General features: G+C 46.8%; 1 protein-coding gene across 26 annotated transcripts; it reads right to left on the reverse strand.

The window, feature by feature from the left end:
• Positions 1-1,482: 1,482 nt before the first annotated feature.
• LOC109738447 (uncharacterized) lies at positions 1,483-15,453 on the reverse strand. Of its 26 annotated transcripts, none has more exons than XR_012189228.1 (13): positions 15,074-15,440; positions 14,925-14,988; positions 14,402-14,796; positions 14,240-14,300; positions 13,836-13,880; positions 13,643-13,732; positions 13,494-13,558; positions 12,464-12,706; positions 12,071-12,183; positions 10,591-10,656; positions 10,367-10,510; positions 6,053-6,124; positions 1,483-1,729 (listed from the first exon to the last, which is right to left on the reverse strand). XR_012189228.1 is itself a non-coding variant. In XM_073504645.1 (12 exons), the coding sequence occupies exon 12, from the start codon at positions 8,632-8,634 to the stop codon at positions 7,603-7,605; it is 1,032 nt and encodes a 343-aa protein (XP_073360746.1). In that variant the 5' UTR covers positions 8,635-10,234; positions 10,367-10,510; positions 10,591-10,656; positions 12,071-12,183; positions 12,464-12,706; positions 13,494-13,558; positions 13,643-13,732; positions 13,836-13,880; positions 14,240-14,300; positions 14,797-14,823; positions 14,938-14,988; positions 15,074-15,453; the 3' UTR covers positions 6,133-7,602. The 26 variants fall into 26 exon arrangements, 16 of the variants coding, with proteins under 16 accessions (XP_073360746.1, XP_073360745.1, XP_073360744.1 ...); XR_012189229.1 differs by having other exon boundaries at positions 6,050-6,124; XR_012189224.1 differs by lacking the exon at positions 1,483-1,729 and adding an exon at positions 2,160-2,919 and having other exon boundaries at positions 12,536-12,706; positions 15,074-15,442.
• Between the last annotated feature and the right edge of the window lie 3,032 nt (positions 15,454-18,485).

Consider the following 18,485-nt stretch of genomic DNA (forward strand, 5'->3'; position numbering starts at 1 on the left):
TGGCAACTAGACCCAATTTTTTATTTTGCCTCAGTTACAAGTCCACCATTGACTCGCAATTGGGCCTGAAGTTTTTTGCCCAGTCGCGAGTCGACCATCGACTCGCAACTGGTCTTGATCTAGGCCCGGCCATTTTTTAACCTAGTTGCAAGTCCACCCTCGTGTCGCAACTGGCCTGAAGTCTTTTTTGTCTCAGTTGCGAGTCCACCATCGACTTGCAACTAGCCTCGAGTTAGGCTCGTCTCTTTGTTTCTGTCTCAGTTGCAAGTCCATACTCTACTCGCAACTGGACCCGACTTTTTATTTCGCCTCAGTTGCGAGCCCACCCTCGACTTGCAACTGGATTTGAAGTTTTTGTTGTCCCACTTGCGAGTCGACCGTCTACTAGCAACTCAGGCTCGATCTGAACTAGCAAGCTATTTGTTTAACTAGCATGTTTTTCAGTTATTTATAAAATGTTCATTGTGTATTTTTTAATGTTTTAATCATGCATTAAAAAAACATCTCATTGAAAAGATGTTTCATGTGTATTTTAAAATGGTTTAACTTGTGTTTCAGAAAACAGTTGCCACGTATCCCAAAATGTATTTAAAAAATGTTCATCAAGGCAATTCTACCGTGTATTGAAAAAATATGTCAACACTTTTTTGAAACTGTGATCACTTTCTAAAATTGCATGAAAATTTATTTGTATGTACCTGAACATTTTTCTTCATGCAATATGCGAACATATTTTCACTTCTAAATTTATCTCTAAATGGGATATACACAAAACTAGTGAAAGAGAAAAAAATCATGGGCATGTTTTCTTTGCTCTCGTGTACACACACACATGCGTGCCTTTTTGGTAGAGTGAACACAAGGGAAAAAAATGTTGTGTGCTAGTAGGTGGCAGTGCCAGCGGCGTCCGTTAGGCAAGAGCGACGAACAAGTGCACCCCTCTTCGTTGTCAACTTTTTTCCAGCCCAACAACAAATAGTAAACAACAACCCAGCCCACTTAAATAACAATAGACATCCAGATGAGCCTTAGACAAACTCCCTTTATATATTGTTTGTTCGGCGTTTCTGCACGCATATGTATCTGGTCGTTATCACCGAACTGTCAAATGCGTCTCTAAATTTCATAAAACTATCTTCCAAATAGAAGTGGCATTTCCTGGCCTCTCCCTCGTCCACCTCGCTCCTCGCCATCACCGCCCAGAATCAGCGGCGTCGCTTGCGTCCTCCTGCACACGCACATGCACCTACACTGCTCGCGCAGGTGCGGCTCGTCCTTGTTGACCCACAGCGCCAGTGCTGCCCCTGGACACTTCTTCTCTATTCTACTAGATCAAGATCGCGCCCTGGTGCGAGGGTGGCGCTCCAAGCGTTTTTCTGAAGCACGTAACACTGTCCGTAGAAACTCAGGTATAGCATTTGCACTTACACAGGGTAATAATAAAGTAAACAAACATTCAATTGTGATAGGAGTAAAACACAATGGAGCACAAGATCAACATCGATCCGTTTATAAGGCAGCATCAATCTCGACGTGTTCATACGACAACAAAGTATAGCCATTTGACATGAAGTTCGGTACCGAAAGCGAGAACACACAAAAGGAGGTAATAAGAACATGAACATAATAAACAGAGCCAACTACGGAGGCATAATCACTAAGGATATTAATAAGTGGCGTAATCCATCTGCCTTGTCGATGTACTTCATATGGACCACCTAACACGAACCTGATACAAACAGTTGTGAGATATATGGAATATAATGATTTTTGTACTCAAGCATCAACCCTAGTATCTTGAACTTTAACAATAGACCAATCAGAATCAAAATGGCTCAAGTAAGCAATGACCCTTATCTAATAGAGGGAATCCACAACGTACAAAGCATCACAGGAGAGTTAAGGCGGTATACAAAGGAATCCATATTCTTGTCAGCCGAGCAACTAAATCAAAGGGAACTTATCTTTGCATTCATTATTCCATCAACCATGAATAAAACAAGAGCATAATGAAGAGTCACTCGGAAGCTAAGTTTGTTTTCATGCACAAATTGAGAAGCCACCAAACAATATATGAACATAAAAGTTCATTTCACTATTGGTTTAGTAGCAAATATCCTAAGCATAGTGCATATGACAGCATGCAGGAACTTAAGAAAGTGATCAAATTATATCTCTCTAAAACAAAAAGGCCAGATTACACCTCACTGCCTTGTCACACTACAATCAGAAGTATGATATACTGTTATAGATCTGCATATACCTCACTGTCTTATCACACTATTATACATAAAATTAACCGACGAAATGAGTGTCGGTGTCAAAACCGGCGGATCTCGGGTAGGGGGTCCCGAACTGTGCGTCTAGAATCGATGGTAACAGGAGACGGGGGACACGGTGTTTACCCAGGTTCGGGCCCTCTCTATGGAGGTAATACCCTACTTCCTGCTTGATTGATCTTGATGAATATGAGTGTTACAAGAGTTGATCTACCACGAGATCGTAATGGCTAAACCCTAGAAGTCTAGCCTGTATGACTATGGTAATGTGTATCTCTCCTTTCCGGACTACCTCCTCCGGTTTATATAGGCACCGGAGGGATCTAGGGTTTACATATTGTCAGTTACATAAGAAGGAATCTTCATAGTCAGTCGCCAAGCTTGCCTTCCACGCGAAGGAGAGTCCAATCCGGACACGGGTACAGTCTTCGGCCTTCATGTCTTCATAGCCCATCAGTCCGGCCCATGGATAACAGGCCGGACGCCAGAGGACCCCTTAGTCCAGGACTCCCTCAGTAGCCCGTGAACCTGGCTTCAACGACGAGGAGTCCGGCGCGCAGATTGTCTTCGGCATTGCAAGGCGGGTTCCCCTTTTTCCGAACTCCAAGATAGTCTTCGGATGCGATGATAGTATCCGGACCTGTTACACACACCATACACAACCGCAGAGAGAATATATTTTTACACGAGTCTAATCTGCTGACAGCTTTTTACAACATGACATCACGTCTGTCCGGTCATAATTTCGAACCGTTTTTCGTCTGCCGCTCCACGTTTCGAGACGCGGTTGCCATTGCCACGTCTTGTCGAAGCAGAGATCGTGTCCCCTTATTGCGGGATTCTCATCAATGCGGGCGTGGGTGACCCAACCGTGCTGTTTGCACGGCCCTTGGGAATAGGCGAGTTTAAGGCGAGTGGGGAAGCGCTTGATATTCATGGTCTTTATAAGGAGATAAGGATTCCCTTTCTTCACCCACACCTCGATTCCTCCTCAGCCCTTCCGTCCCTGAGCTCTAGCGCCCAAGCTTTAGCTTTTCCTCGTCCGAGAAAGCACTCCAAATATGTCCGGATCCGGAGCTGGAGGCAAGTGGATGGCCTCCTCCGTCAAGAAGAAGGATATCAAGGAGCTCCGGGAGGCCGGATATCTGGCCAAGGAGATCGCTCATCGACTCCCGGCCAAGGGACAGATCGTCCCTACTACAGAGCCCCACGAGAGGGTTGTGTTTCTTACACATTTCGTCCGCGGGCTGGGGTTCCCTCTTCACCCATTCGTCCGTGGACTGATGTTTTACTACGGGCTGGATTTCCATGACCTGGCCCCCAATTTCATTCTCAACATCACGGCATTCATTGTCGTGTGCGAGGCCTCTCTCCGCATCCCACCTCATTTCGGCCTATGGCTGAAGACCTTCAATGTAAAACCGAAGGTGGTGAGCGGCCAGCAAGTAGAGTGCGGAGGCGCCATGGTGGGCAAGATGCCCAACGTCACCTGGCCCGAAGGTTCATTCACGGATACGGTGAAGGGGTGGCAATCGGGGTGGTTTTACATCACTGAGCCGCGCGACGCCGACTGGGCGGCAGCCCCCGAATTCCGATCCGGAATCCCGATGCGGCTCACCTCCTGGCAAGAGAGGGGCCTAACCTGGGGTCCCTCAGACGAGCTGACCGGGCTCCAGACGTGCGTCCAGAACATGATAGACAGGAAAATCAAACTTGTCAACGTGATCCAGGTCATGCTCATTCGTCGGGTCCTTCCGTGCCAATGTCGGACTTGCTACCTGTGGGAATATCATCCGGCCAAGCACAAGACGCTACTAGAGCTCTTCAGCACGACGCACGAAGACATCTGGAAAGTGCTCTTCAAGGCCGGCAAGACGCCACCGCCCACGACCGAGGATCGCGGGCTGAGATTAAAACGTCAGGCTAATCCGGTAAGTTCTTTCATGTTTTCAAGGTATACCCTTTACTAGCGTACTTTGAGGGGAAGCCTAAGCTTTCCTAGCCATGTTTCAGGCCTGGATCAAGGTAGCAGAGGGAATTAACTGTCCGGCTCCGCTGCCCGAGGACCAAGAATTCCCGCTACTGACGAGAATGCTGTTTTCGGCACCTTACGAGGTGCCAGAGAAAACGGCCAAGAAAGCGGCCAAAGGGGCCAAGAAGGGCCCTTGCCGAAAAGGCGCTCCGAACGTGACATCCGAAGACGAGACTTCCTCTTCGTCCGCTGACGACGACAACGAAGAGGAAGAAGAAAACGACTCCCCATCTGAAGTGGGGAGGAAGAAGAGAGCGGTGGGTAAGTCTTTCACCCTGCAAAGCAAGTATGTAGAAGAAACATTCCTTGTACTTATCCGAATTTGGGTTTTCCAGGGGCGTTTGCGGATCTGCCGCGCAGTATGTCAGATGCTGCCGAGCATTATAGAGCCGAAGAAGGGATGTCTACGGAGAAGCTATTCTGGTCCCAATATCTGGGACCCGAACATCCGGTGCCCTTCAGTGACCAGCTAAAGCAGTTGGTCGAGATGCACAGGTCGGCGGAGCTAGCCATGAAGGCGCTGTGGCCTGCCGAGCCTATACCTAGCAGCTACTTCGGACTTGTTAAGCGGATTCTAAGTGCCTGTCCGCGGCTCGAAGCCGTGAAGCGGTCGGTCTGTATTGAAGGTGCGCGTATGGCATTTGCCCGCGTCAAGACGCATTGGGCAAAGATGGATGCCAAGAAGCTGATGACCGAGGGGCCGCCGGAGGGCAAGGAGCATCGTCGACCCGAGCTCTGTTTTGATGGTGTCCTGGAGGGGTCCCGCCTTGTGGCGGAGCAATGTTCGAAGGATGTCATATTCCCATGAGAACATTTGTATTATCCTGTCCTGTAATATGGAACAATGATGTTACGTATTATAATGCTTGCGATTTATATTTTACCTCCTGTGCGGCTGTTTATGAAATCTGAGGGTTGACCAGTCGTCGGCTTCTGCCCCCACATAGATAGTACGGGGGTGTTCGGGATAAATCTAAACACTCTTTACTCCACATTCTGGTCCTTAAAGGAGGTGTTTAGCGCAACGAACAAGGCAATCAGACTATGCGGCCTTTACCGCCCTCACTTAGCCATAGGAGTTTGACAATTAAGAAAGTTGGCGAAGCCCCTGGTATTCGGAAGGCCGAACTAGGGGCGTTGTACACGCCTAATCGGGGGAACCGATTCTTCGCGAGAAGCGGAAAAAATCTCTAACGATTTGGAACCTCTCGAACAGCTGACCAGCTCTCGCCGCATCATGACAGTAAGTTTTCGGCTTTCTCTACTGAGGTGCTCGTCCGGAAGAACCGGGACACAATCGCAGTAGTTCTCCCTTTACTACCCTAGCCGATATAGCGGAACGTAAGGTAGCAAGCACAGGAGCCGGGCAACCCAACTATTGACCAAAGACATGATTCGGAGCCGATGCATATAATGCTATAAGTTCGGGGTGCCGAACTATACTGTAAAAGTGTTCGGACTTTTATTGCCGTAATGCAGGGTGTGATGAAGCCCCTGGTGTAGTGATACATACAATGGTGTACGCGTGCGATAAGCAATATATACAAAGGTGAGGAAACAGGAAAATTAAGTAATAAGCTGACCCCATCATTTATTCACTATTGTGATGTAATTAGTACGTCGAGGCGTACTTTATGCAAGTAATGCGATAAGCAAGTAAAGCTATTTAACATGCCGCAACCAAGGGCGAGCTGTGTGCGGGTATGTAAAACAAGTATGGCAATTGTTTAGTAGAGACCACCTGGGGATTCCCTTGTATGCCAGAGCTCCTTGCCTCCTTGGTGTGTTCTGCAAGCGGGTCGTCCACATAGACCTTGAAAAGAGAAAAAACCCGTAAGAAAAAGAAAAAAGTAAAGGCGTGCAAATCCCAGGGTCGGTCGAGCTGCACTGTGGATCGCGAGCGAGTTATGCCTCTGTCAGTACCCATGGGGTTTTGAGTGCGTAGTTATGTATGCGCGGTATGAATGCCATTTCCTCATCGGGGTTGGGACGGAGGCCGAATTATTAATTCAGGTCTTGACGAACCGAGCTGCCCTGTTGCAGTGTAGTCCGGACCTTCTTAACGATGTCCAGGGGCTCGGCGGCCGGATTATGGTGCCGCTTTAGAAGGCCGCTCTGTGCTTCTGCTGCTAGGGCTGCGGTGTGCTCCTCTGTACGGAGGGAACGTTCCGTGTTTCCATTTACTGTAATGACGCCATGTGGACCGGGCATCTTGAGCTTGAGATAAGCTTAATGTGGCACCGCGTTGAATCTAGCAAACGTGGTTCGTCCGAGCAGTGCGTGGTAGCCGCTGCGGAAGGGGACGATGTCGAAGATTAGCTCTTCGCTTCGGAAGTTATCCGGGGAACCAAAGACCACCTCCAGCGTGATTGAGCCCGTACAACGGGCCTCTATGCCTGGTATGACTCCTTTAAAGGTAGTTATCGTGGGCTTGATTCGTGAGGGATTAATGCCCATTTTGCGTACTGTATCCTGATAGAGCAGGTTGAGGCTGCTGCCACCGTCCATTAGGACTCGTGTCATGTGAAATCCGCCGATGATTGGGTCGAGTACCAATGCGGCCGAACCGCCATCACGGATACTAGTTGGATGATCTCGACGATCAAAGGTGATCGGGAATGACGACCATGGGTTGAATTTTGGGGTGACTGGCTCTACCGCATAGACGTCCCTGAGTGCGCGCTTGCGCTCCCTTTTGGGGATGTGTGTAGCATATATCATGTTCACAGTTTTGACTTGAGGCGGGAATTTCTTCTGCCCCCCAGTGTTCGGCTGCCGAGGCTCCTCGTCATCGTCCTCGCTCTGCGATTCCCCTTCCTTGTTTCCGCTATTTACCCTGCTGGCTTGCTTAAGGACCCGACAATCTCTGTTAGTATGGTTGGCCGGTTTGTCTGGGGTGCCATGTATCTGGCACGGACAATCAAGTATGCGGTCCAAGCTGGATGGTCCTCCGCCATTCCTTTTATAGGGCTTCTTTCGCTGGCCGGACTTGGAGCCACTGAATCCGGCGTGAACTGTAGTGTCATCGGTGTTATCGCCATTACTTCGGCGTTTGTGTCTGTTGCGCCGGAGCTTGCCGGTGCTGTTTCTGGCCTCGGAGGGGCCTGCTTCGTTGGCTGTGTTTGTACTGCGAGCCAGCCAACTATCCTCTCCCGCACAAAAGTGGGTCATAAGTGCCGTGAGGGCTGCCATGGACCTCGGCTTTTCTTGGCCGAGGTGGCGTGCTAACCATTCGTCACGGATGCTGTGTTTAAAGGCCGCTAGGGCTTCGGCATCCGGACAGTCAACGATCTAGTTCTTCTTGGTTAGGAACCTAGTCCAGAATTTTCTGGCTGATTCTCCAGGTTGTTGAACTATGTGGCTTAAGTCATCGGCATCTGGTGGCCGGACATAAGTACCTTGGAAGTTGTCAAGGAAAGCTTCTTCCAAGTCCTCCCAGCCGCCCATGGAATTTTCAGGCAGGCTATTCAACCAATGTCTAGCTGGTCCTTTGAGCTTTAGTGGGAGGTATTTGATGGCGTGGAGGTCGTCTCCGCGGGCCATGTGGATGCGAAGAATAAAGTCCTCAATCCATACTGCGGGATCAGTTGTTCCGTCGTATGATTCAATATTGACGGGCTTGAACCCCTCGGGGGAATTCGTGATCCAGTACTTCATCTGTGAAGCATAGAGGGTGTGCGGCGCCTCTATATCGGGCCGCGTCACGGCGCACCTCCGATGAAGTCCGTCTGCGGTTATCGGCCCGGGTGTGACTAGGTTTGTCACGTCCGAATAGGTAGCCGTCATCCCGAGTCGGGAGGCATCCTCGCGATCCGTAGATCGATCTGGTGTGTCTTGCTCTACTGTCCAATTCCTGCCGAAGGTCGTATGTATGGTCCCGAGCTGGTCTATCCCTTTGTTTACGAGGCGGTGGGGCGGGCTGTTGTTCGGCCTGAGTTGTCGTTTTATCCCGACCGCGGGGTGGTGGTCCGCCGCACTATCCCGGCCACGTGGTGGTCGGTCCTCGTTGTGCGAGGGAGGTATGGGATCTGGTGCCTCCTCATCAAACTGAGGTAGCAGTCTGCGCTTTGGGTAACTCTTGGCTGGGCACTTGAGGCCGTATTCTTCGGCTGCCAGGACATCGGTCCATCTGTCGATGAGTAGGTCTTGATCGGCTTGGAGCTGTTGCTGCTTTTTCTTTAGGCTTCTGGCAGTAGCTCTTAGCTGGCGCTTGAAGCGCTCCTGCTCTAGGGGTGCCTCAGGCATGATGAAATCCTTGCTGTCGAGGCTCTCCTCATCTTTGGAGACTGGACGATAACTATCATCATCCGGGTCATCGGGCATGGCCTGTTTATCAGGGTCATCTTGACCGTTGTCTTGCTCCTCCTTTTCGGATGCAGCTCCAGCAGGTCTTCATTGTTTTCGGCGTCGCCCGGGGTACTATTTTCTCCGGTGCCGGTGTTGTTGTCTTTTGAGCGACGTGACTTAGAGCGGCGTTTAGGGCGCCGACGCCTGGACTGCGTCTCAGAGGGTTTATTCGCATCCGGCTCTTCTTTGTCGTTGCCAGATCCTTTAGGTGTATCAACCATGTACACGTCGTACGAAGAGGTGGTCGTCCAACATCCAGTGAATGGTGGGTCTTGGCCTTGCTCCTTGTCGGCATCGTCGTCCATAACGTCGATGTCTTCGGAGCCATAATCGAGCTCGTCGGTTAAGTCCTCGACGGTAGCTATGAAGTGGGTGGCGGGTGGGAAGCAAAATTCCCCATCATCAGCCTCTAACTCGAACCGAACATAGTGCGGCTGCGAGTCCTTCTCCAAGGATTTTTTTAAAGAGTTCAGCACATCGCCCAAAGGTGAGTGCTGGAAAACGTCTGCGGCACTGAATTCGAAGATCGATAACCGATCTAGCTCGGTGTCCGCAGGCGTACACGGTCCGGAACTTATAGCCGGAGACGAGTCCGAAGTTCCGTTGAAGCAAATATTGCAGGGTGTTGAGTCCGTGTGCGGCTCCAACGCCGCGGACTCTATGGCTTTGGATGGCACGATCTGCTCTGGTTCTAGGGCCGTTGCAGCAACAGGAACCATCTCCTGGATGTGATCCTATGACAGATTTAAGTCATGTTTGTCGGAGCGAGGGGGAGCGATCACCGCGGTCTCAAATCCATTGAAGATCAAGTCTTCGCGGATATCCGCGACGTAGTTCAAGCTTCCAAATCTGACCTGATGGCCAGGGGCGTAGCTATCGACCTACTCCAGATGGCCGAGCGAGTTGGCCCGCGGTACGAAGCCGCCGAACACAAAAATCTGTCCGGGGAGGAAGGTTTCTCCTTGGACAGCGTCACTATCGACGATCAAAGGGGCCATCGAACCTTTCGCGGACGGCACAGTGGAACTCTCAATGAAAGCACCAATGTCGGTGTCAAAACCGGCGGATCTCGGGTAGGGGGTCCCGAACTGTGCGTCTAGGATCGATGGTAACAGGAGACAGGGGGACACGATGTTTACCCAGGTTCGGGCCCTCTCTATGGAGGTAATACCCTACTTCCTGCTTGATTGATCTTGATGAATATGAGTGTTACAAGAGTTGATCTACCACGAGATTGTAATGGCTAAACCCTAGAAGTCTAGCCTGTATGACTATGGTAATGTGTATCTCTCCTTTCCGGACTACCTCCTCCGGTTTATATAGGCACCGGAGGGATCTAGGGTTTACATATTGTCGGTTACATAAGAAGGAATCTTCATAGTCGGTCGCCAAGCTTGCCTTCCACGCCAAGGAGAGTCCAATCCGGACACGGGTACAGTCTTCGGCCTTCATGTCTTCATAGCCCATCAGTCCAGCCCATGGATAACAGGCCGGACACCCGAGGACCCCTTAGTCCAGGACTCCCTCAATGAGGCTGGGACATAGCGGGACGGACGTTGGGGCTAAACAATGGTCACTGGGGTGGTGAACGGAACGGGCAGGGGATTTCATCCATTAAAAAAACTACTTGTAACAGTAAAAGGACTCAATAATAGCTTATAGCATTAGAAAATGAGAAGATATCCCAGGAAAAGAGAGGAGCACTAACCTTGGCATACACAAGATTGGCATTGACACATAATGCTAGATTGCTTGGGAGAGTTCAGGGAGTTGTGGTCCATGCGACAAGAGATGCATTGTCCGCATCGTCGACAATAGGGAAAGACACCATGATTGTTGGATCTGAAACATACTGACACCATCACAAAGTCGGTTAACAAAAAGTTCAGCAACAGGCTATGAGCTAGAACATAAACAAAGCCAATAACCTACCCTATAGTCCAGCTCGGCCTCAAAATTTGACAATGCAGTTCTACAGCCTGTACTGTAAGGCATCACCTGTAACAAAAGTAAGATTCAACATTTTGACTTTCAGGAGATTCCTTGCACTACATTAAACAAGAAAGGAACAATTGCTGTCTCCTCATAAACAGAACAGGTAGAGATCCCTGATAAACAGAGCAGGTAGAGATCTCTCATAAACAGAACACTGGCATGTCTTTTTCAATTTCTCTTATGGAAACAGGTGTGAGGCAACTGCACACACAAATAAGACTTGCTATACACAAGAAAAAAATTCAATGCAACATCAACATCAGAATCAGTACATAATTTTGTACATGCTGTGACACCCCTCAGCACTCCCGACCAGTCACCACATAGGAAATGGAACATCCTCTTGACAAAAGAAACAGATAAGGATAAGAAGGGTCCTCTTGGCAGAAGGAATAGATAAGGATAAGTCTCCACAACCGACGATGTTTAAGGATACAATCCACGCATGGCAGTTAAGATGATCTCAGGAAGATATAGTCAGAACTTGAGCTATAAATTGGTCTCAAAAATGAAACTAACAGCATGATTGATTTTAAGTGTCGCAGCACCCAGAGAGATAGTCAGGCATTAGCTCTACAAATTGAGCTCAGAAGCAAGTATAAACTAAACCGATATTGGCTTAAATTTATACAGAATAAAACAGATAAATTATAACACGACTGAGATAAATTATACATGTCTCCAACACAGCAGAACAAATATATGTGCCAAAAAATAGTCATATGTTATATCAGCTTAGCAGGCAAGTCACGAGATTGAGAGGCATGATATTGCACCATCAGATATTAAAGTGTCTACTGATTTGAACTTTAACAAGCAACAAACAACGCCCAAAAAGCTCAGATAAAACTCAAGGCGAACACTGTCATAGAAAAATATGCCTAAAAAGTCCAAAATGTGAACATGGTCTTAAAACTTCCCAAAATAATAACCGCAGCAGCTTCCTAGCTCTCTTAGAGCTCTCGGGCATTTTCTGCCGTCCAATGCGATTCTAGATGTGTTTCCAACCGTTGGATCCAAATAATATATTGGGAAGTTTTATCTAAGCTCTAAAGGTTCTTATTTTGGGAAGTAATTCAGTCTGTTATGGTCGATTAGAAAAACTATAACTTTGCAGATTAGGCACCCAAATAATATTTGGAGGGAGATTCCTTCATGTGATGAGACATTTATAAATATCTAAATTAAGATAATAATATATGGTTGTATGCATCTCACGATGCAGAGGCGGGGGTTATGTAAAATATGCATCACCAGAGAATGTACAACAACAAACATTGCGTACTGAACCACATCATACTAAATACGGAGAGCACAAGGCAGAATCCACGTAGCTTTGTATTGTCATAAGCCTATAAATTCTCCATATTGTTAGTTACTGAACATCAAAACATTGTTCGAAGGATGGAATCAGTACCAATGTTGATCCTCGCTTGGCGTGAGATAACTTCAGGTGACAACGGGTGTAGCTTGTAACATCAAGTTTGGTTAGGTCCTGCTCCATCAATCATCGGCGTCTCATGAGTAAAACTGAAAGAAACAAATGACACAAATAGTGTTATCACCTTGTGTCTCTAGCTCATGTTCACTGACCCAAAGACTAGTTGCAGGAAAACAATGTATACTGGCGCAACTGCAGCAATACTCTGATCCAACAAGGACAACTACAAGCTATAAGCTACCGAGTCCACCATCGAAACTAAAGATCAAAGGCGAACTTCACTTCTAGTCTGGCCTAGCGATGCAACCAACAGCCTCACATATCCGACAACGACAATATGCAAGGATGGATGGGGGAAGAGGGACTCGCCTTGGGTTGGGGGCCGTTGAGTTGGGGAGGCACTCGGTGGGCACCTCGTGTGGTGGATCAGAGATGGCTCACCTCTTTGGGACACGGCGACCGTGGGCCGTCCAATGGTCTCCCCTCGCCAAGCGCATTGAGCTGTGAATCGTCCTCACCGCTCCGTTGATGGTGTCCTCCTCACCACCATCACCAGCGGTTCTCGTCGGCTCGACGTCCTTCCACTCGGAACTGTACTTGGATGATATATAGCTTCCATATTCAGAGACATTTGGGAGAGTATCTTTCAGAGTCTCGATCAGGTGACAAAGGCATTACAAAATTAATCACAAAATGCACTGAACAATTAAAGTATCGCCAAACACAGATGCATGCAAGCAGGTTACAACGATCTAGGCTAACTGAATACAGGTGAGAGGTTCTCCTTTTTTTTGGTTTTTATGGTTTATAGAACACATACCATACTATGAATGCACTAACCAAGTAATAAAAAGGGAACCATGGTCGAATGCTATACAATTGAAAATTTGCATTACACCCTCTACATATTGGAGTCTAGGCAGCAAACAGTCAGAACATAATACATATCTACTCAGAGAACCCAGAATTATGCACAGTAAACAAAACCAAACTGAATGCAACAGTTTACTAAACTAAACTGAATATAATACATGGCAAACACTACTCAGCCAGGTCCAAACCATCACATGACCGAAGCGCTAATAAAAATTAGCAAGTAGTATTCCGAGGGAGCAAATACACAATCCCTTGCTGAATCATGCTTATGCAGCCAGCCATGACCGAAGCGCTAATAAACATTTAGCTGTACAGTTCAAGGCTATGATAATCAAACATGTACAACCCAATCATTCGTTTTCCAAGGATACAACAAAGGTCAAATCAGGCATATATTCGAAAGCAGATAATCAAACATTTGTATATCACAGCAGAACTGCTTGAAAAATCAAAGCAGATAATCAAACATGTATAAACAAAAATTTATAAATTAGCAAACCAAGTGGATGGTCCAGATATACACCTGAAAGAGGAAGGACGGCCAATCCGAAGGAGGAATGGACCCTGACAACAAACCCTAACTAACCCCTGTTCATCCAAAAAGAAGGGTGAGCCATGCTCAGGTGCACAGCAAGCAGGAAAACTGGAAGGACTAAGGAAAGAAGAACGTACCTTTCCCATGGTGGCAACCAAGCGAACGACATACAGTGGACGTGAAGTCTTTGTGGTTTCAAGTTTTGTGCCGTCATCTCTTACATAAGTCTGGAAAGTTAATGGAAGGGGAGGGGAAAGGCAGTTAACACCAGCCAAAACACATGCACCAAAGACTCATACAATGCCAATCCATATGTCAATGATGGTATACCAGTTCTCATAATGAGTGTTGATGTCTCCTTAGCTGCTCCCCATGCTGCAAAATGTAAGGGGATTAAACTAAAATAAATGTGAAATTTGAGTTCCTCGTGCATTGATCAAGTTGTTTGGCTAGAGATAGCATGGATAGTACTATTAACATGGTAAATTACTAAAATGATCATACTTGTGACGATGCTTCTAGCTGTACGTGCCTACATGGCTTATATTCCTCTAGGTTTGCACCCATAAGATCTTTCTCAAATTGCTACTATCGAAATATAGGTTTCATATAGATGAAGAACTTCTTGTGTGAATCCATAAAAGAAAACACTGATGAAAAAATGGACTGAATTCTGGCCAAACATGACGAGGACCCCATGTGCAAATTTCAACTCATTGGTATGGATAGCTCACCTGCTTCTAGCTTCGCTCTTCAGGCTCCCTTGATAGTAACATCTTCCTTTCGATCCCCGCTCTGACAAAGTAAGCACTAAATTACACATGTGAGACAGTAAATAAACAAAAGGAGGACAAAATGCAACATGGACAAAACTCATATCTTATAATGAACCACACCTTCCAAAAAACATATCCACCCTAGCTGCATGGCAGACTATAATAATTGTCTTGCACCAGATGCATGCCATTGCTTTGTTTGGTAGCCTCAGCAACACAACAAAGGCATACAAGAAAACAAAATGATTCAATAGGCTGCTACTAAGACCATGGACAAAATATAGAAGCAAACAAATAAAGCAAGGAAAGGAACAAAAGCAGCAACCCTAGGCCCTACCAGGAGGAAAAGGCACATATTTATACACCAGTAAAAAACAAGCAACGAAGGCAAGGAACGACCAAAATTAAGTGCACAGAGAGAATAATAGTCTTACTCTCTACCAGGAGCAAGACATAAAAAAGGCACTCATTGGCCAATCTCCATAAGAGGAGCAGAGAGGAGGAGAAGGCTCGACCTGCAGATCCGCGGTGCCCGGGCACCCCTAAGATTGGTTGGTCAGAGTTGCGTTGCATCATCGTCAGAATCATTCATCACCATGATTATCGTCAGTGTATCTCAGAAGAAGAGAGGAGAAAAAAGGACCTGGTAAGCGAACCTGAGGCCTTCCCCCTGGCCTGCCCCATCAGATCCGTGCTCGTCAACGGCCCTGCATTCAGGGATTCGCAGACAGTCAGACAAAGCGAGCAGCAGACGAATCATCCCAAGAAGCGAGAACGGGATGTTTGGCTTACGAGGCAGCGTGATACCCGGCGTCGCGGGAGAAGGGCTAGGGCACGGGCACACCGGTGGGCCTGTTGGCGTCGTCGCCGTCGCCCGGTGCCGGCGGCTGCTGCGGGGAGGAGGTGGCGGAGGCAGAGGAGACTGCGGAGCGGCGGGGGCGGACGGAGACGGCGTGGAAGGGCAGCCGCCGCGGACGCGCCCCCGCGGCGGGGTGGTTGGTTGGTGCGGGGATCCGGAGCGAGGAGGAGGCGGCCATGGTGGACTGGTGGCGATGGCGGCGCCCTCCCTCTCTAGTCGAGGACGGCCAGCGGCGAGCGGCGGCTAGGGTTCAATCGGGGGCGAGAGAGAGAGGGGAACGAGAGGGGCGAATGAGAAGCGAGCCAACCGCACGAAGCCAACCACCGTCCACCACGCACGCGGCCTGGACAGGAAAAGACGGAAAAGCCCTCGGCGGGGGCAAGATTTACGTGCGGTGGCACGGGATATTTACCGCCGGCCCGCGCGCGACTGGACGCACCTGCCGCACCCGCACACCCGCTCACTGACGGAAGCGGCCCACCTGCCAGGACCCCACAGGTCAGCGAGAACCAGTCAAATGGAAGGAGTAACCGACTGCGCGAGCCAGACGGGATCACCCTTGCTACAGGAGAGGGGGATTCGATCCGACAGACGAGATCTTCCAGCGGCTCGATCCGATGGCCGAGAACGCATCAAGCATACCAATCGGACGGCCAAGAAGCCCAAATCGCTGAGGAGCCAGATGTTTCGATCGGTCTCGTTTTTCTGGATACACGTACACGCATCCCAAATCTCCCTAGAATTTGGAAAAACTGTCATCGACTCATCATCCTCATCTTTACCGTCCGTAAAAGTATATCAACCTCATATGAATAGCGGAATCCCTGCTGCCACCAATCAAACACTTTTACATTTATTTGGGTTTTGGATGCTTGATTTGATTATTGTTGTGCATTGTATGATACAAACCTAGACTTGGCAGCATTGTTTGGCGTATGGTGGCGAAAGGGTACCAAGACTAGTTCTCGCTGCCATTTATTTTTTAAAGAAGCAACCTGAGCACTGTATGTTTAAACAAAATCTAACATCACAACAGCAAATTCTCTTTAATAGAAGTAAAGATATACTACTCCCTCCGTTCCAAAATAAATGACTCAACTTTGTACTAACTTTAATTAGTACCAGTTGCAGGTACATGTTTTGCGATGATCATGACGCGAGAGCGATGTTATTTGTTTTGGAGTTCTTTTTCTGCTTCTTCTTCGATCAGGGGATAGGTTCCAGGTCGGCAGCCTGGGCTAGCAGGGTGGATGTCGTTTGAGCTTCTGTTTGTGTTTCATCCGTAGTCGGATGTGGATCTTATGTATGATGTATAGATGTATTCATGTGGCATTGTATGCCTCTTGTATGTATCCCCATCTATTATGTAATGTTGATGTAATGATATCCAAAGCGTGTCAATATGCGGTTCTATCCTTGGTGGGACCTTCGAGTCTCTTTAGGATAGTATCGCATATTGGGCGTGCCAAGTTGGTATCAGTTAGTACAAAGTTGAGTCATCTATTTTGGAACGGAGGGAGTATTATTTAATAAAATAAAATACTGCATGCAAACTACCATCCTATGCTTCGTCTGAAACCAATATATTGCGCAGACTGTGTGCTCACTAAGATTGTAGACGATGTAAACATGTTTTGATCTCAGTAAAGCTAGTCACGATGGTCTTCCCTCAAAAATAAAGTGGTGGCCTAAAATGTCTTACATTTCTTTACGGACGAGTACTCTTTTTGGGGGGTTTCACCTTTTTTGGGTTTTATTTTTTATTTCATTGTTTCTTCTTTTTTATTTTTCTATTTCATTATTATTTTAATACTCACGGTCTAAAATTCATGAATATCTTCGAATCCATGAACTATATCAAATTTTGTGAACTTTTAAATCCGCAAACATTTTTTTCCAAATTCATGAACTTTTCCAAATCCATATACCTTTTCAAATGCATAAACTTTTTAAAATTCATGAAGTTTTATTCAAATCCGTGAACTTTTTTCCAAATTCGTGTACCTTCTTTCAAATCCGAGAAATATTCCCAAATTCATGAATGTTTTCAAATTCATGAACTTCAAAAATATAAAGTTTTTTTCAAATAATCTAATTGTTATTGCAAAATCATGAATGCTTTTTCAAATATTGAAATTTTTCAAATTGAGGAACAATTTTTGAATAGGTGAACTTTTTTCAAACAGATAAACTTTTTTATGAAAGTTAATGGTCGCCGATTGACAAACGAGGGGGGAGAGGGCCAACAATTTATATGGGCCGACCCACGACAGCGAGCGCATGTGCGCCGGTTCGCTCCTGCGATGCTTAGAGTGCTGAGTAGAGGAGGTCTCGTTGAGAAGGGGAGCAAAACGGGCCGGCCCATTAGCATGCCTCAAGCGGATGTGAAAAAACACGAAAAGTAATAGCGAGAGGGTGGGACTCGAACCCCAGACAACGCCACGAATAGAAACGTCTATAGCCAGTCGCCCTCGAAACTACTTGTGGCTAAAATGGAGCGCTAACACTAAAGTACAGTGAGAGATACCCTTTTTTTAAAATTTACGAAACATTTGTTGGAAAAAGGTGTGAACATATTTACTGAAAAATGCGAATATTGTTTAATGATGAAACTAATTCCGAATTCCGAAGAATCTTTATGAACAGTGACAAATGTTTTAAAAAATGAATGTAAAATACATACTGAACATTTTTTTTATACGGTGAACATTTTCAAATATACACTGAACATTTTTGGAAAAATACGGTGAATATTTTTTGAAATGCAATCTGAACAATTTTTCTATACACGATGAACATTTTTTTGTAGATAGTGAACATTTTTTCAATACATGTTGCACAATTTTTCACTGCAGTGAACCTTTTTTGAAATGCAATCTGAACAATTTTCCTATACACAATGAACATTTTTTTGTACACAGTGAACATTTTGACCATGTACGTTGCACATTTTTTCACTGCGGTGAATTTTTTTTCGAAAGGTGTGCAAAATTTGAAAACGTGAAAAAAAATTGAAATCATAAAAGATTTTTTATGAATCTAGTTTTAATTTATTTCTGAACAGTATTTAAAGATTTTGAATTTCTGAAAAAAACAAAAAGAAATAGGAAAAAGAAACAGAAACAGAAACAGGAAAAAAAAGGCAGAAAAAACGAAAAGGCAAAAATCATGAAAAAACAGGAAAAACCCGGTTTAAGGAACCTTCTAGAAGGTTCCCAAAACCGGCAGCTTTCTTGAAGTGGGCCGGCCCGGGCGCGTTGCTCGCTAGGTTAGCCTTCAGCGGAGCCGCGTCCCTCTGCCGCACACGAGCGGCAAATAGGATTCGCCCTCGTTGAGGGGCGCCCC

This window comes from Aegilops tauschii, chromosome 7, assembly GCF_002575655.3.
Source record: "Aegilops tauschii subsp. strangulata cultivar AL8/78 chromosome 7, Aet v6.0, whole genome shotgun sequence".
NCBI classification, from domain to species: Eukaryota; Viridiplantae; Streptophyta; class Magnoliopsida; order Poales; family Poaceae; genus Aegilops; species Aegilops tauschii.

Excerpts from the sequence above, each read along its gene's own strand:
- LOC109738447 (XM_073504645.1), bottom strand. The coding sequence starts at position 8,634 with ATGCCCGATGACCCGGATGATGATAGTTATCGTCCAGTCTCCAAAGAT.